Raw genomic sequence first — 22,164 nt, 5'->3', positions numbered from 1 at the left:
GGTCTTGACAGATTGTGTATTTCTAGGAATTTATCCATTTCATCTGGAATATCCAACTTGTTGGACACACAGTTATTCATAGTACCCTCATATAATCCTTTTTATTTCTGTAAACTCAGTTGCAATTTTACCTCTTTCGTTTATGATTTTGGCCGTCTTTCTTTCCTTAGGCAATCTAGCTAAAGACTTGTCAATTTTGTTGATTTTTTTTTTAATGAACCAACTCTTGGTTTTATTGATTTTCTCTACTGTGTTTTTATTCTTTATTTTATTGCTGTTCTAATCTTTATTATTTTCTTTCACTTAATACCTTTTAGTTTGTTCTTTTTCTAGTTTCTTAAAGTGTAAAGTTAGGTTGTTGGTATAAGATCTTTCTTATTTATTAATGAAGAATTCAGAACTATAAATTTTCCTCTTAACATTGCTTTTGTTCTATTCCTTAAGGTTGGTAAGTTTGGTAAGTTTCCTTATCATTTCTTTTTTGGTCCATTAGTAGATAAGTATATTGTATGTTGTTTAATTTTCACATATTTTAAGCTGTTTTGGCTTTCTTCTGCTGTTGACTTCTAGTTTTGTCTCCTTGTAATTTAAAAATATATTTTGTATAAATTCAAACTTTTAAAATCTATGAAGACTCATTTTGGGGCCTAAGATACAGTTTATCTATGTGTGCTATGTACATTTGAGTAAATGGTGTATTTTGTTATTGTTTTATATAAACATATCTGATAGATTCAATGAATCTATAGTGTTATTCACGTCTGTATTAGTCTGTTCTCATTCTGCTATAAAGGTCTGCCTGACACTGGATAATTTATAAAGGAAAGAGGTTTAATTGACTCACAGTTTCACACGGCTGGAGAGTCCTCAGGCAACTTACAATCATGGTGAAAGGGGAAGCAAACACCTCCTTCTTTACCTGGTGGCAGGAAGGAGAAGTGCCAAGCAAAAGGGGGAAAATCCCCTTATAAAACCATCAGATCTCAGGAGAACTCATTCACCATCATGAGAAAAGCAGCATGGGGGTAATTACCCCCATGGCTCAATTACCTTCAACCTGGTCCCTCCCACGACATGTTGGAATTATGGGAACAACAATTCAAGATGAGATTTAGATGGGGACACAGCGAAACTATATCAACATCCTCTATTTTCTTATTTTGTTTAGTTGTCTCTCCATGATTGAAAATGGCCTATTAAAGTCCTTTACTATTAGTGTAGAGCTGTTTATTTCCTGTTCAATTCTATATCTTTTGATTAAAGTGTTTAACCCAGTTATACTTCAAGTAATTAGAATAGAGAAAGATGTTCTTTTGCCATTTTGTTGTTTTTTGCATCTTACAGTTTGTCCTTCATTTCTTCCATTACTGTCTTCCTTTGTATTTAGTTGAGCTTTTTAGTGACACATTTTGATTCAGTTCTAATTTCTTTTTATGTACATTTTATGGATATTTTCTTTGTGGTTACTACAAGGATTATGTATAACATCCTAAAGTTAAGATTCTGTTTTTTAATTGATACCAAATTAACTTAATTGCATACAAAAACTCTACTCTTTAACACATTTACTCCATAATCAGTTTATGTTATTGAGGTCCCAAATTGTATCTTTTCATATTCTGTACCTATTTGCATAAGTTTATAATCTGTTTAATGCATTTGTCTTTTAAATCCCTTAGAAATTAAAAGGTGGATGTATGAGCTAAATTATAATTTTTTTTTATATTTGTTCATGTATTTATATTTGTTAAAAATTACGTAGTCTCATATGTGTCTGAGATACTGTTTGGTATAATTTCATTTTTCTTTTTAACTTGAAGAACTTTCTTTGGTATTTCTTTTCAGGTAGGTCTAGTATTAATGTATTCCCACAGCTCTTTTTCTTGTCTTGGAATATCTTAATTTCTCCTCATTTTTCAAGAACATTTTCTTCTGGATGTAGAGTTCTTGTTTGACCGTATATTTTTTTCTTTCACTATCCAACTGCCTCTTGGCTTATAACTAATGGGAAAACCACTAGAAATATTATGAGAGTTGTTTGTACATGATGTATCACTTTCCTTTTTCTACTTTAAAGATTCTCTTTGTCTTCTGAATGTTTAATATGTGTCTCGATGTGGTATTTTTGTGTTTGTTCTGCTTGAAGCTTTTTAAGCTTCTAGAATTTGTGTATGTATATAATTCTTCAAATTTAGTAAGTTTCAGCCATTTTTTTTCTTAAAATAAACCCTCTGTTTCTTTCTCAAACTCTTCTTCTGGAATTTACATAATGTGTATATTGTTCTGCTTGATGGTGTTTTCACAATCCCTTAGGCATTGCTCACTTTTCTTCCAGTGGTTTCTCCTTTTGGTCTTTAGACTTGACAACTTCAAATGACTTGCATTCAAGTTCACTGATGATTTCTTCTGTCTGTCCAAGTTTGCTGTTAAGCATCTCTAATAAATTTTTTAATTCAGTTATTATATTTTTCTGCTCCAGAATTAATTTTTAATTTTTATTAGCATACAATACTTGTACATGTTTATGGGGTATATGTGATGTTTTAATACAGGTATACAATGTGCAATGATCAAGTCAGGGTAATTGGGGTATCCATTACCTCAAGCATATATTGTGTCTTGTGTTATGTGTTAAGAATAGTCCAATCCAACTCTTTTAGTTATTTTAGAATATATAATAAAGTATTATTAACTCTAGTTGCCCTAATGTGCTACCACAACCAGAATTTCTGTTTGGTTCTTTTTTATAAATACTCTTAATATTTTAATTTTGTTCATATATATATTTCCTAATTTCCTTAGTTCTTTGTCTACCTACATTCTTCAACATATTTAAGATGGTTGTCTTAAAGTTTTTGCCATGTAGGTCCAACTGATATGCTTCTTCAGAAACATTTTCTGGGTATTTTATTCTTTCAAATGAGCTAAATTTCCCCGTTTTTTTTGTATGCTTCGTGGTCTTTTGTTAAATATGAGTATTTGAAATAATAAAGAAGCCACTTCTTCTAGTGTCTGCTGATTGATGTGGAAAATCTTTACTAATTAGTGGGACTTTGAACCTTGGAGACAGTCCAAAGTGAAGACAGACTTTTTCAGATCTTTGCTGTGTATGCAGCTTTCAAGCCTATGTTTGTGCTTCCCCAAACCCAATTTTTCTGAGCTGCTTTTAAATGATTTAATTTCACAAAGAGTCACTCTTTGCTCCTTCTCAGGAACTTAGATGTTCTACAGCATCTCTCTCTTCTCATAATTTCTTGCCCAAGATGTTTATGGTTCTGCAGTCCCCCTGTAGTTTTCATGAATTGCGGCAGCTATCCACTACTTTCTGTAGTTTTCAGGCTTAAAACCAAACGATGACACCATTGCCTATTTGAGTTACTAGTCAGGTGAAACAAAAATAATTTCCTAAGAAAGCCCATAGATAGGTCAGAACAAGATGTATTCTGTTTTTTCGACCAAAGGGAGGACACTGTAAATTGGGCTCCTTTCTCTTGAATATGTTATACCACGCTGGGAGGAAGTTGAGTCTAAGAACAAGCTAAACTACACTTTTTTTTTTTACTCTTTTGAACGTGTTTCTACCTTTCTCTCTTTCTTCCTCCTTCCCTTTCTTCACACCTCTCTCCCTCCCTTCCTTCCCTTCCTTTTCTATTTTATTTCCTCCTTCCTTTCTCTTTCTCTCATACTTTTTTCTCTCTTTTCTTACTTCCTCTTTCACCTTCCTTCCTTCCTTTCTCTGTCTCTTTTTCTTTCTCTTTTTTTTTTCCTCTCTCTCTCTCTCTCTGAGTATCACTCTGTTGTCTAGGCTAAAGTGCAGTGTAAAATTATAGCTCACTGTAACTTCAAACTCCTGAGCTCAAGCAATCCTGTCACCTCAGTCTCCTGAGTAGCTAGCACTAGGTGCACATGACCATTCCAGCTAATTTTGTATAACTTTATTTTATTAGAGTTAGGGTCTTAGCTATGTTGCCCAAGCTAAGTTCAAACTCCTTGCCTCAAGCAATCCTCATGCCTCGGCCTCCCAAAGAGGTGGAGTTACAAGCATGATGCACTATGCCCAGCCAGCTTTTTCTTGATTCACTATTTATTTGGTTGCCACAGACTGTTTTCCAGAGCTGTTATAAAGTTTGGTTAGTCAGTTTGTAGTTACTTATATTTTGTTTCCATGGGAAAATCAGAACCTTGAGCTTCCTGGTATTATCTTGCTTTAACATTATTTTTATTTAATATTGTTTATGCCTGCTTTTTACTTCACTGATATAACCAATAGAGAGGTTCCAACATTATTAGTTATGTATGTTACAATAACATGTTATGTAGGAGGAAAGAGACAATGGTGAGCCAAAATAGGGTTATGTCAAAAAACAAAAACAAAAAACAAAAAACAATTCCAGCATGCTGAGTGAAAAAATAAATTACTAGGTAGATTTTTCTGTGTATATCATCAGTACTTCTTACCAGATAAAAAATGTTATCTTTTCTAAGTTATGTATAATTTTATAAATTTAAGCACAATTTTAGATATTTTCACTATTCTTGATAGAGTTATTAATCAGATTACAAGTCTACAGGGCACTTTGTTCCTCCTTGTCCCCTATAACTGTTAAGGTCCATATTTTGCTGCTAGTGTCATCCACATTTGGATTGTCTTTCACTTGCGTAAGTTCTATCCATTCTTAAAGAGTCACGTCAAACTCCATTGCTTTCTATGATTTATCTCTGAATGTTCCAACTTACATTTCTCGCTCATTCCTTTGGATTCTTCTTATAGGCAATGAACACTAGCTTTGTGAAGACAGCTAAGCATGGCCCCTTTTGTACTGATACTACATACTCTATTTCTGGGCCATTACCTCTCTCATATTAGAAAATAACCTAATACGTTAACAAACACTGTAATAAGACTACAAAGAAGATACACTAGAAAGTGGTTTCAAAACTGGGACCTATAGGCTGGGTATCTAAAAATGCATGAGCAAATAGCCAGATGTGGCTTTGGAATTTTCCACAGTAGGGTTCCAATGAAAGGAAGAAGTGAGGGAAGGTCTGAAGCTAAATACTTGCTCAGTTACAGTTTTGCCAGGGGTCCCTTTCTACCCATAAGCTCTGGTTTATCAGACTTCTATATTTGGACTGCTTTAATTTCATGTACCTAGTAGATGAAATGAGATCTTCTTGGTCGCATGAAGATGAACTCATAATTCTGTGTATGAAGTAATGTGGTGGTTCATTAAGAAGATTCTTCTCTTCTTTCTGGAAAAGGACAAATCAGCTATTACTCTAAATGGAGTTTGAGATATAGTTTCTTACCTTATGGCATTTTTTTGCCATATAATCTACATTTTAACAGGACAAAGTTTTAGAAATTACTTAAAAGATGGATGAACCCTATAATTCTAATTAAAAAGTGTATTTGAATATAATTAATTTGAAATAGTTCAGTGAAGATTACCTAAATTGTGATACTGGATTTTGAACAAATTTTAAACATAAATCTAGAACAATGTTGTTGAAATCTACCTCTAAACTTTAAAAACATTTAAAATCATATATTATGGGGTTCCAAAAGAGGAAGAACACAGATACAACTCTGATCAATTAGGTATCTTGCCAGATCAATCACCTTAACACATATTTTGATCTATTTGTTGCAAAGTCATGTGTACTTCTGAATTGAGCAGTTATATTTCTGTTATTTTCTGTAGTTCATCTAAGCTTTTGTTTTACCTTAGAATCACATCAAATGGATAATCAAGAGAATGGCCTCATCAGAATATTAAAAATAATATATTCTCCAAAAACATGTTATGGTATAGATTTTTGGACAGGACTAAACTCAAAAGGTCATTGAGACCCAGACCATCATTTGAGGGTTTGGAGCCAGCAACAAGAGATGTTAACCATGCTGATAGCAGGGATTATGGGCTAATTGTAAGGGTGATATTTAAAATATATAAATTATCTTGTTAAGGTGGGGTAAGTTGGTTATATAGCTTACCAAAAGGTCACCTAGCTACTAAGAGTCAGGATTCAAACCTAAGCAGTCTGAATCTCTGCGGATCTTTTTTTCTTCCTCCTACTCAGAGCCAATCTTCTGCTGCTGTTCTAGTGGCATTAGGCTCGCCACACCAAATGTTCAATGAGTACTTACCAGCAAAAATACAAAAGGGTAGAAACCAATTGTTTTTAATAATTAGTTTACATGTTTCTTAACGGTTTCATTGTCTCTTTTCTTTGAGATTCTAATTAATCTAGTTTTTCCCCTATTATTTGCTTTCCTACAGTTGAGATTCACAGCTGTGCCTGGTAATTATTTCCCTTATTCTGTAAATATCACCAGGCTTGAGACTGAATTCATTCTTTTCTGACCAACTAAGATACATTATTGGGCCATATTTGTAAATCTATCTCCCCTTTCTTGTCACTAACTGTCATGCTTCTCACTTACCTTACACAGTGGCTTTTCCTCCCAAGATGAAGAGGCTGTTTCAGGCATGGCTTTTTTTATGGCCATGTCAAGCTCAGCAACAGCTCTTTTAACATGTGTCTCCTTAGATTCTATTACCTGATTTGAGGTTGCTTCAGTACTTTCAATATTTACACTGGCTGTGGTCTGACAACAGTTACATAGTGACAAAAGCTTTTTCAGTCTGCTAGTGCTTCGTGTTGACTTAGGAGAAACTTTGTTTTCTTCTGGCTTCTTGACTTCTTTTACTTGATCTTTAAATACTTTGAAGTCTTCTTCTGCCACAGTCTCTCTTAAAACAACTTCATCTTCGTCACAATTGAGTTCTTCATTTATGTCATTTTTCAAATCCACTCGATCAATATCATGAGCCACTAATCGAAAAATAAGATCATTTTTGCTTTGCACATCTTTTAAGAGCTCCACCCTTGTAATATCAGGCTTTCTTGTATTCTCAAATGAATTTCTGCCAACAGCCTGAAAAAAAAAGGTATAGCAAATATTAAAAACAAATGTCTAAGTCACTTTTCCTGTAGTTTGATTATACTGTAGCTATTTTTTTGTGATTTCTAGTTTTGATTTAAGTAATATCTTCAATTATCACTTAATTGTATATTAGCAATATTTTTAAAAGAAATAAAGTCAAATAAAAAATATTTGTTGGCATGCATCACTTTTTTACATTTATATACATCAATCTAATCTAACTTACTCCAAAAGTCAGAGCAAGATCTAACATAATTAAATGACTTCTTCTTTGTCATTTATCGTGAACGTTTTGTGACAGATGGAGACAGGATAACCTATTTTCCAAAAATCCTAGGTAAGGAATTATAGAAAAATCTAAATATACATACTTTCTTTTCTTTGTTTCTTTCTTTCTTTTTTTTTTTTTTTAGATAGAGTCTCTCCCTGTTACCCAGGTTGGAGTGCAGTGATGTGATCTCGGCTCACTGCAACCTCCGACTCCCAGGTTCCAGTGATTCTCCTATCTTAGCCTCCTGAGTAGCTAGGACTACAGGAGTGCCACTATGTCTGGCTGATTTTTGTACTTTTTTGTAGAGACAAGGTTTCATCATATTGGCCAGGCTGGTCTTTCTTTCTCTTCTCTGCTGTGCCCTTTGTTGAAGATAGATAATATTGGTAGCCAGACTGGGGCAAATAACATGCCTTAACTGAGTTGCCCGTGTCTGCTGCTTTATTCTTTTGTTTTTAGGATGGCTTTTCCTTCCTTGAACAGGACAGTGGTATTTGTTTTAGTTTAAATATTCCTTTCTTGCACTCTGTGGTTATAAATGACTCAAGTAAAGAAAGCTTGTAACTAAGAGTAAGATTTGTGGCAGATAATTCTATAGATAATTAACTGAGTTTAGTTAATGTTATTTTATAGTCTGTTCACTTAATTTTTTTCCCAGGCAATAATTTATATATGAATGAAGACTACCAAGTATATGCTAATATAATGATGAGAACCCAGATTAAAAATAAAATTTCAGAGTTGGAAGAGACCATCATTTCTTCCAAAAAAGCAAGAGTAAAGAAGATTAAAGAAGTTTTAAACCATGATAAACTAAGAATTTTGGTGTGTGTTAGGTCACTCTTGCACTGCTATAATTAACTGAGACTGGGTAATTTATTAGAAAAGACATTTAATTGTCTCTCAGTTCTGCAGATTTTACAGAAAACATAGTGGCATCAGCTTCTAAGAAAGCCTCAGGAAGCTTCCAGTCATGGCAGAAGGCAAAGGGGGAGCAGGCATATCACATGGAGATAGCAGGGGCAAGAGAGAGATGGGGGCAGTTGCTACACAATTTTAAATGACCAAGTAGCATGAGAACTCACTCACTATCATGAAGACAGCATTAAACCATGAGAGATCCATCCCCCTGACCCAAACATCTCCCACCAGGAAGGAAATCACAGAAGAACCATGTCTCACTATCCACTCATTTTCCTGCCATTACTTTTGCACTTACCTCTAAGGGTTTTACATCCAGTCTTCCAGTCTTATCTAATGAGGCATGTCTTTCTCTCTTTCTATTCTCTAAATTAGGTGATTCTGAGGAGTAATTTCTCCCACTTATTGATGCTCTTCTCAGTTCTGCTATGCTAAGTCCAGTTCTTTTCAAACACTCCTGCTTAAGTTCCTTAAGAGGTTGAGTTTTTGTAGAAGTAACTGCTAAGTGTTCAGAAATAATTCTTGGATCTATTTTGACTGGTTTTTTCCCAACATACGGAACTATTTTAATAGGATATTCCTCTTCAGATGAAACTTGATCTAACTGTTCTTCCTCCAATTCAGGAATCACATTAATAGCATGTTCTTGTGCCTTTTGAACAATTCTGTTAATGTCTAGCTCTCCAGAGAGATCAGCATTTGAAATTGTTGAGTCAATTGTGTCTAATGGAAAACTTGAAACTCCATCAATAATTAAACTAGCCACTTTAGGAAAGACTGTGTTTGTATCTTCTATATCATAATAAAATTCTTTGTTGGTTCCTGATTGTTGTAGTATGTTATTATAAACAGAATTAACAACCTGATCAACACTTTCTATATTTTCTGGATTTAAACAGTGTTTTTCAGGATCAGAAGCTATTAGACTAATGCTACTTCTGGAAATTTCAGCTGTTACAGATTTTGTCAGTTGAGATGCAATTTTATGTAACTCAGGCTTTGATAAGTTTTTTTCATCTTTGCTTGAGGAACTTGGAAACCTTACTAGTTTAGCCAAGAACAAGGCCAACACCTCTTCTAAAAGTTTGGCATCTAATATCAAACCTTTTCTGGATGAAGACTTTTCCTTAGACTTCAGCTCATCAATAATTTTGGTCACTTTTTCCATAATTTTGACAGCTTCCAGAACTAATTCTGAATTTGATACTTCTTCCTCTACTTGAGGTTGAAATTCAGAATTGGAAATTGCATTCACTAATAAAAAGCCTATTATATCTGAGAGGACACTACCTTTAGCCATTAAATATTCAAATATAGAAGTAAAAGAACCAAAGTGCTTTAAAACACTGGTAAAAACAGAATTAACTATGTTTTCAATAGTTGCATTATCAGCTGCAGGTACAGTAGGTGATTCCTTGGTGGGTGCTACAAGTTTAACCGTACTTTTGAAGATAAATTCTTGGACTGAATTTAATACTTTTGAAGTTATTTTTAGCATTTCAGTCTCTAAGGATTTGGTTCTTTCTTTATGCACGTTTGGAAATACAGATAAAAGCTTTGATAAAAATTTCACAGCAATTTCTTCTATTATGTTATAAGACAGCTTATGAGCATGTGATGGTTTAGGTAAGGGCACATCAGTAGTTTGGAAAACATCTTTAAGGATATTTTCAATGATGTTTTCAACTTCCACACACTGATGTGGAGTCAGCCCTCCACAAAAATAGCTCTGCAACTGATTGCCAGCCACTTCTCGTAGAACCAAGTCAACTATGGTTTCTGAAAGGATTTTGCATCCACTGGTGACACAATTTTGTATGATTTCTTGTGATCCAAACTGTGGCAAGAGCTTGTTATAAACAGACTGAACCACTAACTCAGTAATTTCATGATCGTCAGATTGTAAGGATTCTACATACTGTATAATCATATGTTTATTTTGGGAGATCTCTGTTGCAACTGCACTTACTAACTTCATTTGAAAGAAATCCAGTTCTGTGAACAAATTGTCCTCAAGTTTTCTTGTTTCTGTGCTAGATATTGTTGAGAAAATTTTAGATAAAAGAGCAGAAATCACATTCTCTAAAAATTTATGAGGTAATATTATTGTATACGGTGATGAAGTTTGACATTCTTTGCTGGCTGTTTGGGCCAACTTTTGGACCTTTTTAACAAGCTTCTTAGATTCCAGAGGGAAACATGCTGAAACTGAAACCTTATCACAAAATACCAAGTTAAGCTGATGTTGAAAAATTTCATTTATCACTGCACTAGTTAGTCTTCTTGCTAAATTTTCTCCATTACTGTTTATATTCTTACAAATGGAGTCTTGAGATCCATATTCATTTAAAATATTACAAACAGAAGAGTGAACAACTTTATTGACTAATGTTTTGTCAGTTGATGGTATCTTAACTGATGAAGGTTTTTTAGTCACTTTATCGACAGGTGGCATTTTATCTGCAGATTTTATCTTAACGCTGGATGGTGCTTCATCTGTTGTTGGCTCTTTTCCCACAGGTGGGAAAAACTGATTCCCCGTGTCTGGTCTGAAAACCTTAATTTGAGCATCTGAAAACTCCTTTAGCAGTAAATCGATGAGTTTCATAGCAGTGTCATAGAGTTTAGCTTGATTTTTCTCATCATGGACATTTTGACCTCTATCTTGTATTTGTGTTTCTGGTATGGAAGAAAAGATCAATTTTTTAACAATCTCGGTAATAATATCTTCTAAAAATTTAGCGGGAAAAATTCCAGGCTTATTTTTTGGTTGATACTGTGAATCTGTGGAGCTGCTTGCTTTCCCAAACAGCTTTTGTGAGATACTGCCTTTGAAACATTCTTGTTTAGCAATACTTTTAGAAATCCCAATGTTGTCAGTTAAGAAATGATTTTCTTTTTCTTTATCTAATTCATGTTTAATTTCTTGTAAAGTTTTTCTAGCCACTTGTTGTGCATAAGTATTTAATTTAGACAAACACAGTTGGCACACGTTGGTCTCTCCTGACTTAGTATGATCTACTGAGCAATAGGAAAATTGCTCATCAGAATATGGATCTTTGGCTGATAATGCTTTGCTCAGTGTACTCTGATCTTGTTGAATAGGTAAGGCCATTGGGACTGTAAAGTTGACTTGGGAACAAAAGACGGATTTTACTTTGGAAGTAGCAAACGTTTCCAAATTTGTTAATATTGCCTGTACAATATCTTCAACTACATTTACCTTTGCCTCTTTGTCAGGAACACTGAATCTAGACTGAGAAGTACATGGATTTTTATCCAAGACAGAGGACTTTCCTTCATAGCTGTGTTCATGAAAAGAAACATTAGCTGAAAAATTGATAGTTTCATACCTATTTTTCCTTACATTTCTTTCTGTCATGGCAGCTGAATAAAGTTTGTGAAATACAGCGTTAACAATGTTTTCTGTTACTATAGCTATATCTGCTTCGGAAATTAAAGAATCTATCATTTTATCCATACACTGAACAGATGTTTGGGCAATTGGCTCATCAACATTGTGAGGCATGCCATGAAAATGAGAGTGGGAGAGAGAAAGCACATTTAATTGATTGATTAAAGTACTTTGAAAAATTTCATTCAAAATATTTCTTATGATGGGAGCAATCGGAGATACATTCGGTTCTTTGAGTTTTACTTCAATTTTCCTTAAGGTTTTTTCTAGAGCCCATTGTTTAAGAGAATGTGTTTTCATTTCTTCTTTTTGTAGTGATCTATCATCAATAATTTTCTTCTCTGAATATGCATCATCTTCTAGAAATGAATCGGATTCAGCTTCTCCAGGAAGACTTCCATATGTTGGCCTGTATCGATAAGTTTCAATGCCTCCCTCTTCATATTCAGTTTGATTAAACATATCTGAAGATACTGCATCTAAAATTAATTTGACTACATCCATAAGAATCTGAGTCTCACGTGGTGGGGTTTTTACACTTGTCTTCAAGTCTGATGAGGTCACGTTTAATTCTGTTTGAATAGCCTTCATGATAGCACTTGATACCTTCTTTGCAGGCATGTATAAAGCAGACAGAAATGATTCTTCATGTGTCTCTCTGGAAATATTGGTGCTTTCACATTCCCAGCCCATCTTATTGCTTTTCTTATTTTCATCATTAATAGCATCCAGAATTTCTAAATATCCATTGGCAAACTCTTTCAGTTTAGCAAAAACTATATTAAGAATGTCTGAAGCTACAGTTCTCAGTTTATTTGGATGCATTTCTTTTGTGCTCTCTGCTTTGGAAGACACAGGAGCAACAGGTTTTGCTTTGCTTTGAGTCCCCTCTTTATAGCCCTCCTGAACCATTCTGGAAACTATGCTGGACATTATTTTGGTGGATTTGGCCATTTTCTCAAGAATTGAAGCAAATGATGGGTTGTCAATGCCAAGAGTCTCTGAGATGGCTTTTAATCCACAACTTGCAAAACTGGTATCCATGTCAACACCAGATAATTTTGCAAGGATATAATCAAAAATTGCTTTGGAAATTAACTGAATATTAGACTGCAATGCAGCAGCCATTTTCTGATTCTTATTGGTAGTCTCTTGGCTTCCTAGGAGCTTGCTTAACATTTCATGTAGTGTTTCCTCAATTCTATCTAACACTTCCAATTTTGCATTATTTTGAATGTCTTTTTCATCATCGCCACTGTGGAGAGCACAAGGAGTAGCCATATATTTGTGAAAAGATTTTTTATCCTGCCTATTTGGCAAAATGCTTTGTTCATCAACGCTGTCATTTGCAGACTTTGGCATACATGAAGAAAGTGAAATGTTTCTTTGATCTGCATTTTTGCTGGATAACACATCATAAATACATGTTAATAATGGACTTGCCAAAATGTCATCATCAATACTTGTGACAAGAGATTCTAATTTTTTATTAGTATTAGCTGTAAGGGATTTGGTATGGTCAATCTCCATAAGATTTAGGTTTTTCTTATGGAGTTCCACTTCATTCTGGATAGCACATAAAACAATGTTCACTATTTTAGCTGTGTACCTACTAAGTTGAGATTGTAGTGAAGATTTGAAGCCCATATGCAATTTTGGACAAATAAATGACTTCAGTCTTTTAAAAATTATATGAATGATCTTATCATTAATGTCATCTACAGGTTTAAGTTCACTTTCTCCAGATTTTAACCAGGAAAGCTTTCTAGAATCAAAATGGAATGAAGATAAAGATTGCATTTTCTTTTCACTGACAAGCCATGTTTTTAATGAGCATTTATTTGGTGCTTCTTTGACTCTGTGTGCAGCATCAGAACTATCTAAGGAAGTCTGATGAACTGATGATGAAATGTAACTATTAGTGGTATTGGAAATGTAGTTTGGTGCCTTATGAAGTATGTTTAACACAGAGTCTCTTATTTCTTGAGCCACTGTATTGATTTCTGAAACAGAAAACAGCTGGTCTATCCATTCTTGATGTGACAGTCCTTGAGGCTTTTGTGAAAAAAGAACTGAAGCTTCATCACCAGTTTTGCTGTCTAAGTGACCAGGAGGAACAAAAGATATGTCCTTGAGCATTTCTTTGAAAACACTTGTGACTATGTTTTCTGAAGCCTTTTGTATTTGAGGCTTTTGGTCTTGGCTGAAGGTTGAAATAACTTTATTCAAACCAAGTTTTTTCTTTAAAGTATCTTTATGATTAAGAGATGGTGGCTCAGTCTTTAATTCCCAATCAGGAAATGTAACTTGGCTTCTAGAAACAGGCTTTGTAGGTGGTTCGATATCTCTTTGGTATTTAAAACAAGTGTTTCCCTTTGTAAACGAATCATTAGGAATCTGTTCTTGTGATTTTACTTTTTCATCTTTGAAAGCTGAATCAGGCACATTTTTTACAATATTGTCTGTCTCCTCATCTTCAGAATAAAGAACCATGCCTGGAAGATTTATAGGTGGAAATGGTCTCCCAGACCTAGGACTATTAGATAATCTAGTGCCAGCGAGTCTGCACTTTTCTTCGGTGTCAGAACGACTACTTATTCTAGGTTGTCTACTTTTTTGAAAATTTTCCTTTGCTGGTTCTTGACGGAGCTGAACAAGGATATCATCAAGTAGCTGAAGGAGTACTACTGTTTCTTCAGATGCAATACTTCTCTCATTATTTAGTTCCGTTTTCATATAACCTAGTATAGCACTAATTGCTTCCCCTATATAACCAACCAAAGAGGATTGGGAAAAAATATTTGATAGTACATTTTGTATTTCTTCATTGACAATTAAACTAGCTGTGTCAGATTCAAGACTAGATTTATTTTTGCCAGCTCTCTGAAGGAACATGCATACTGGGTCTGTCTTATGTTGCTGGCAGGAAAGCTTAGTTGAATCTTTAGGATGAAGATATTCATTTTGCTTAGAAGAAGTAAGAGACATCGGCTTTTCTAAAATGGTGTGCACCATGTCCTCTGCAATATCATACATTGGGTCTAAAGTATGAGGCATTGAATCCGTCAAAGGTTTTTTATTTGATGATGGGAGATGTTCATCACTGGCTGTTAAGCTTGGTTTAATGTTGACTGGTACATCTTCTTGTGAAAACATCTCAACGCATTTTTTCTCCACTGCAGACTCTAACTTCTCAAGCATATTTTCCACAGTCTCAGAAGCAACTGAGCAAACATCAACATTGGAGGGCAAGTCTTCTTTTTCACTATCTGTTTGAGTAGTAGCATCCTTACACTTTGTTGTGCTTGTTTCAAATGATGCTAAAAGATCACTGTCTGATTTACAACTTCTGAGCTTAGGGTATGAACATAGCACGTTGGTTTTATTATATTTAAGTGTAGAGGTTATAGATTGTCCTTTTGCATGACAGGTTTTCCCCACAACAGTTCTTTCCTTATGTGCAGGAGAAAGTTGTATCGGTGTGGTTGGTCTCCTTCCTGACAGGTCAACTGGAAATGCACAGGGTCCTGCCTGAAATGTTTCAGTTGTTGAAGATTTGTACGTTCTATATGTAAAGTCTTCATTGCATGTGCTACAGAAACCTGTACTATCTGAAGAGAGGATGGAGTTATCAGATGCTGGGTATGTATTATTTCTCAATCTTTCTTCATACTTTGTGATGGCTTGGTTCAATATGCTAGTCACTTTAGGAACAAAACAGGTCACTATATCCTGAATCATAATATTTGGTTCTTCACAAGTTGCCTAGAAATGAAGTAAGCAGGGATGAAAACAAAGTCATGTAATAACTTACTCTATGTTTTGAAGACAGCAGGTAACATCGAATTTTTATATCAAGCAATGTATAGGTGGAATACCAATATGGTTTATGGAAGAAAATAGTAAAAAAAAAAAAAAAAAAAAAAAAAAAAAAAGATTAGAAATTTAGAATTTCAGATGAATTTCTAGTTTGTTTATTCTGCACTACACTGAAGTATTTTTTTGTGAGTGTTTAAGATTTATTTTATTCACAGTCTCTCAGAAGTTTCTTTTTCTCTTGGCATTTATTATCAGGATAAATGATTTTTTGTTTAAAAAAATTACCAAATTGTTGTATAGGCACATAGCGTGCAAATATTTTGGAAAGAAAATGTATAATCTTTATGATCCAGATGATTTTTAAGATCATTAAATATTTGTAATAAGATATTTCTCAAAACAGATGCAGCCAAAATATTTGGTTGCTTTCAGAAGCATCTGTCTAACTGAGATATGGGGAAGGAGCACAAATCATTCTCTCTTCCAGTCCCTGCTGAAAGGGTGAGCCTGTAGTCTATATATATATAGAAATGACTAAAGTTAATTATTAAGAATTATTTGATAGGTAAAAATAAAAGCTCATGCTTTATATAGATTGATGAGCTTTTTACCTAACAAACAAGTGTAAATACAAATTGCCTTAGATAGGAAAGCTGAGAACAGATAATAAAGTAAGGTAACATATTAATTTAGATAGAACATAAAAGCCAAGCTAGATTTGGGAATCAAAGAGTAGGGAGGGCTGAGCCAGATTAAGAAAGTTAGACTATTACTGAGCTGGAACTAAGAACCAGGTTTGAATAACCATTTCCTTAGTGACCAGTGGTGCTGTCATAGATTTGTACTGGACCATGGATAGAAACAAATGCATCTGTAGAGTTCTATAAACCTCTACTTACCAACTGCAAATGTATTTTGTGCTTACAAAACTCTTACGTATAATAAAGTAGTACTCTGTTTTTAAATTGTTAAAACTCTTAAAGCATACAGGCTGTAAACACAAGTAATTGGCAGCAAAGCTTAGAAGGCTGACATGTAAATCTTTGTGTAAATAAGATTCCTGTAACTAGGCTGCTCACACCCAAAATATTGTCTAAATTAGTCTGAAGTGATTCATATTTCAGAGAAATATTCAAAGAAAAGTTAACATGTATATGCCACACTCCCTCACGGCTCATTTCAAAGCATTTGAGGAGCATCTGAGGAAAGGCCATTTTATTCAGCTGTAATCCCCAAATATACCCCCAATATTTTTAACTTATTGTATAAGCAATGGGTTAGTGGTTATGACACATATTTTAAGATGACAGTCTGTTATAAAATACTTGTCTTAAATAAATACACTCTAAATCAAATATTTAAGAATAAAACCTAAATATTTACAGAGAAGATAATTATTCTAAATCAACTACAACACATATAAATTATAAACTAAGACATTCAATATATGTTATTTTTCTTATTACAAGAGATGATAAACAATAACCTACATTATTACTCTTAGGCTAGTTGTGGCAAAGCGATTCCAACCTTAATATATAAAAGAGGCATCTATTTCTAAAGTTTTCTTTGTAGTGAAATATGACAGATGAAATCCCAGTTTTCACTTTCTTTCTGTTACAACATTAAACTGAAAAATATTCCCTTGGGTCAAAACCTTCGTATTTGCTGCATATTCTATGAATTGAGCAAGTGGCCATGTTAAATAGTGTGCCAGAATATGTATTGTTCCACAAGTGCTTTCTCTTTCCTGTGTGTTCAGTCTAGATCCAAATTAGGTCTCATAAAAATATACTACCTTATCTTTGCCTGTTCCAAGTCTCAGCTGATAGGTGATGAGGTCCCTTTTCACAAAACTGCTAAAGACAGATCCAAGCATCTCAACTCATCTACTACTGAGTTCACCAACAAGATCTGGAAGGGCATATCGATATAGCTTCCCATGATAGAATAGGCTTGTGGTATTTCATTCTCTTCCTGTGATGGCCAGATCCCTTAATATTTTACCATTCTATACTCATGAGACCTCATCTTGAAGGCCTAATATTATTTTTGATAACAACTTTGGACCACAGAAAAGTATAAGAATTAACTGAAAAGGAACTTCAAAGAAGAAAAAAGAACGAAGAAGAAGACCAACAAATATCAATGGATGACTCCTAGTTTTCTAGTTAACACAATATATTCTATTATGATGTATCAGAAAGTAAGACTAATATGTTGTTTTGTCAGTGGATTTTATGATACATACTTTTTCTTGAAAGGAATTTTGTGGTGAGTTCTTTTTCCTGTAGAGAAAGGTTGATCATTTGTTTATTATAGAGTCAAGAATTTATAAAACTTTTTTCTAAAATTTCTGATCATTGAATCATTTTGTTGTATCTAAGAGTTTTTCTATAGAAATTTAAAATGAAGAATATACCATTTTTTCCAATCCTTCTATTTTACTTTTTCCCTAGATTGGCCTCTAGTCTTGGAAATGTACTTTATTACTCATGGGAACAGACTTATAACTACAGCATAAACAATGTGCCTCTCTGATCTTTGTTCTTTTAACACACCTTAGCCATGCCCACTTTGGTTTCTCTGAAAAAGGATATAGGATTTGCAGGGAGGGGGCAGTTGAGTTTCTTCTGACTGTTAAAAGGTCTGATAGAGCAGCAAGGCATCTGACCAGAACTTTCTGATTGTCATTTATTTACTCTTTGAAATGCTATAATTCTACCATTCCCTCCCCATATTCCATGGCAGGAAGAAAATAGTGAATGATTATTCAATAACTATGGGTTAAAATCATGGATATCTAGCTATATTTAATACCAGTTTAGATGCATTCCTTTTCTGTTTATGACAATATTCTATTATGTGTTATTACATTTACCATCACACACTAATGAAATAAAAATATTCTGAATTCCAAAAAAAAGTATAGCTCAATCATAAACATAATGGAAAATAAAATAAATATTTATTAAAACAAGTTCTAAAACTGAAATCTGATTTATTTTCTTATATTTTTGCTGATTTGAACTGTTTCTTTTTTCTTTCTACTTTCTTAAGTACACTCCTTTTAGGCCTGTACTCCACATGATTAAATTTACATTTTCCCCAAGGTTTATAATTCAATTTTAAGAAATAGGCAGACTGAAAACTACGCCCTATATTTTGGCAGGAAAAAAAAACTTCACTGGGTCCAGTTCATAAAATGGGTTTTGTGACAACAGTCTATCCTTAGACTAGTACCTTTTTGCAGTATGCAACTAGGAGCATGGAAGCTGATGTCAGTGATATGTTCTCTATCATTTGCCCTCATTTGTTTTTCTAGGATCTGGTTTCTTAGGCCAACCCAAGTTTCCACAGGTTTTTCTCTTAGATATTCTGCAACCTAATGCATTCAGATTTATTTTTCTGTTTTCTTCATGTTATATCGTTGGCATAAAACATAACTCAAGGAGTTCTATGTATTCATTGATACCAGTTCCCAATAGACTTTCTGCTCCAAAAGCATGCAACACAGACCCAAAGTACAAAGGCCTACATGTAAATTTAATCTGAAAACTGAAAAAGCTTTATTAATGACTATTAGAAAACAATTTTATTAACCGGATAAAGCATGGCATCAGCAGAAATGGCAGAGTAAGTATCGCAGATATTCATTCCTCCAAAAAAAATAATGAGTAAACTGGCAAAAGAAAAATGACCAGAATTATAGTTTCTGGAACTCTAGAGAATTAATCAAAGACTTGCAGTGTTCCAGAGAGCACTTATTTAGGAAAAACAGTGAGCCTAGGTAATAGCAATAGGTTTTGGTGTTTTAATTTGTCTTATTTTTATCCCCTCGCTTCAGCTTCATAATATCCTTCAAAGATAATACCCTGAAATCATAGAAACATGGTTTTATCTTGGTACCTGCCTAAGATCTAGCATTATAGTTTGAACATAGTAGGTTCTCAATAAACGTTTGATAAATAAATCCCCATCTAAAGTCTTTCGGATTGTGCCTACTTCTCTCTAATGGCAAATGAAGGCTTTGTGCATGCCACTAATGGACTTTGATAACTGATTCTGAGTTTCTTTCTTTCAATCTTTCCTATATATCATTGTCAAAGTTACTCATTATGTATGCTAATTTGACCATTATACTTGCACTAAAAACCATCAGACTATTAGCCAATAAATAAACTACAAGTTTTAACCACAGTCTTCAGGATAATAGATTTATTGCTTTCTTCACTCTGTTACTCCTTATACCTTCCCTGTAATACACGCTTACTCATCACCTAAGTGCAATGCTGAATTATTGCAACTTTACTCCCACTGCTGTTATATTTTCTTTATTTTCATTCCTTTGGTACTGAATTTTCATCTCTATTTTATAAATCTTTTGTAACATTAAACAACTGAACAGAAACAAGAAAACTAAGCAATAAGTGAGAGAAGAGAAAGAAATGATGGAATAGATGTGAGACTTGCACAGCAAACTCCTATAAAACTCGGAGTTAAACCTGAACAAGAGGAGTGTGACATATGTGTCTTCACTCTTTATTTGGATCTCTGTGTATGCTTTTGGAGAAGTGGTAAGAAGCTCCAGGTAAGATAAAGAGTTTTTTATTTTTCACCAAGCTAAGATTTATAAGGAAAGAATATCCAAAACGCTTGCTATGGAATATTCAAGTGATTTTTGTAGTTCTACATTCTTGTGTTGAAGAAGATAAAAATGCACTTTTTACAACTATATTATGAGCCTCTTATAACCTTTTCTGTAAAGAGGTATGTATTTATATTTCCAGTAAATAAAAATGTATGCATCCAATAAATAAAATAAGCAATGTTATTTTACATGTAGTCTACATACGGTCATCAAGTTTTATTGCTTTGAACTAGACAAGTCAGTTTCCTTCCTTCTGCATCTCTTACTGTGTTATGTATCACATGAATACTCAATAAGTCGAACAAACTGGTATTTATCTGTCTTAAGGTAAAAATTATTATTTCAAGAAGGCTGGTCTGAACATGTCAAGATCATTTGCCATCACTCACAACTTATTTTACTCAATCATCTTCACGGGAATTTGGGGTTTGTAAAGTCTTTCCTAGACTTCATTTGTCTTGCTGATTTTTTAAAAATATTGTGGCATGGGTGTAAAATAACTCATTGCTATTACTTAGATTCATGTTTTCCTCTCTCTCTTTTCTTGAGTTGAGAAAAACAGATATAAACATCAACAAAATAGGTGGTCACTAAGGTTTGAGGAGTGAAAAGTCCCTGGGCTTAACAAATATCTCTTCTACTATTCTACTATTAGAGATTATTATTTTGTATTAATCTGCAAAATACCCTTTAGGGTGGGGGATAACTGATTAAGTCATTAATACTGTAGAGTAAACTATATTACCAGTATTAGAAAGCCAATAGTCTCAAAAAGAATAAGGAATGGTAGCTATTTCAAAGAAAAGAAAGGCAAAGAAATAAATACAGATTATGAGAAATTACCTGAAGAAACCTATGATGAAGATACACTTCAAAGTGGCATGGAGGCCCTGACAATAGGTGGATTATAGAACTACAGAGGAGATATGGAGATAAAGAAAGGGAAGGACAAAGATTCAGTTTGTCTACAACTTAAGCTAGTGCTGAAAGTCTGCAAAATACTAAATTTCACTAAATCCAAGTAGAACTACAAAAATTGAGGATTCCATGTAATCATTTGCTTATGAGCAGCACTCTTATGTAATCATTAAAATTTTTATTTATGATTACACATAATTCCTTAGATACTTACATATTGGTGTTAACCGGAGAAGAAACTATTCCCAGGTCTGTAGCCTGAGCCTGAGGTCCTATTTATTAGAAAAAGAAAATTATATAGTTTGTATCCGTCCTCAGCAACTTGCTAATGTTAATCCTCTAGTAGGTATTTATTTTCTGTTGTTACTGCCTTGTTTATAAGCTTTCAGAGACTCTCCACAGTGAAGTCCAAAATTCTTAGCAAGAACCTGTACTATAAGATCTGATGTCCTTTTCTACCTCTCTAGTGTCTTCTCTGACTAGTCTTTCATATATATGCTATGGTCCAGAGACAGAATATATCACCGTTCCCTAAATATATCATGTTTCTCATGCCTCTCTGGCCTATGGTTTTGCAATTTCTTTTGTCTAGAATGCCCTGTGCTGTCTTTAAACTTCTCATCTTTTAGTTCTCATTCAGCTTATGTCAACTCTTGAAAGCCTTCCTTGAAAACTACCTGAATAAATACCTTTCCCAGTGCTCTCAAAGCACTCTAAACATGTTTATATTATAAAACTCATCATGCTATGGATTCATTATATTAATTCTTGTGTACACCTGATTATTATATAAAATAAAATTGATGTGTGATCAATTTTATTTTATTTTATTTTTTAAATGTTTTCAATATACTTTAAGTTCTGGGGTACATGTGAAGCTTGTGCAGGTTTGTTACATAGGTATACACATGCCATGTTGGTGATTTGCTACATCCATTGCCCCATCATCTACATTAGGTATTTCTCCTAATGCTATACCTCCCCAATTCTCCAACCCCCTGCTATTCCTCCCTTAGCCCCCCACTCCCAAGACCCTGGTCTGTGATGTTCCCCTTCCTGTGCCTATGTGTTCTCATTGTTCAACACCCACTTATGTGTGAGAACATGCAGTGTTTGGTTTTCTGTTCTTGTGTCAGTTTGCTGAGAATGATGGTTTCTGGTTTCATCCATGTCCCTACAAAGGACATGAACTCATCAATTTTAGAGAGAAATGAACT

The 22,164-nt window shown here is 34.0% G+C and overlaps 1 protein-coding gene across 3 annotated transcripts in view; it reads right to left on the bottom strand.

Moving 5' to 3' along the window:
* LOC135273672 (fibrous sheath-interacting protein 2-like) overlaps positions 1-22,164 on the bottom strand; it is a 35,372-nt gene that overhangs the window by 9,243 nt on the left and 3,965 nt on the right. For 2 of the 3 annotated variants that reach the window (XM_064373413.1, XM_064373414.1), the window contains exons 2-3: positions 6,449-6,943; positions 5,153-5,253 (exon numbers count right to left, since the gene is read on the bottom strand). In XM_064373413.1, coding sequence (XP_064229483.1) covers positions 5,153-5,253; positions 6,449-6,943 — 596 coding nt within the window. Of the gene's footprint in view, positions 1-5,152; positions 5,254-6,448; positions 6,944-8,442; positions 11,285-22,164 lie in introns of those variants that run through there. The other variant, XM_064373412.1, reaches the window with a different exon arrangement.

Source organism: Aotus nancymaae, unplaced genomic scaffold, assembly GCF_030222135.1.
Source record: "Aotus nancymaae isolate 86718 unplaced genomic scaffold, 86718_ANA_hifiasm-v0.15.2.pri h1tg000008l, whole genome shotgun sequence".
Lineage (NCBI taxonomy): Eukaryota > Metazoa > Chordata > Mammalia > Primates > Aotidae > Aotus > Aotus nancymaae.
This window is presented reverse-complemented; position numbering and strand designations above follow the sequence as displayed.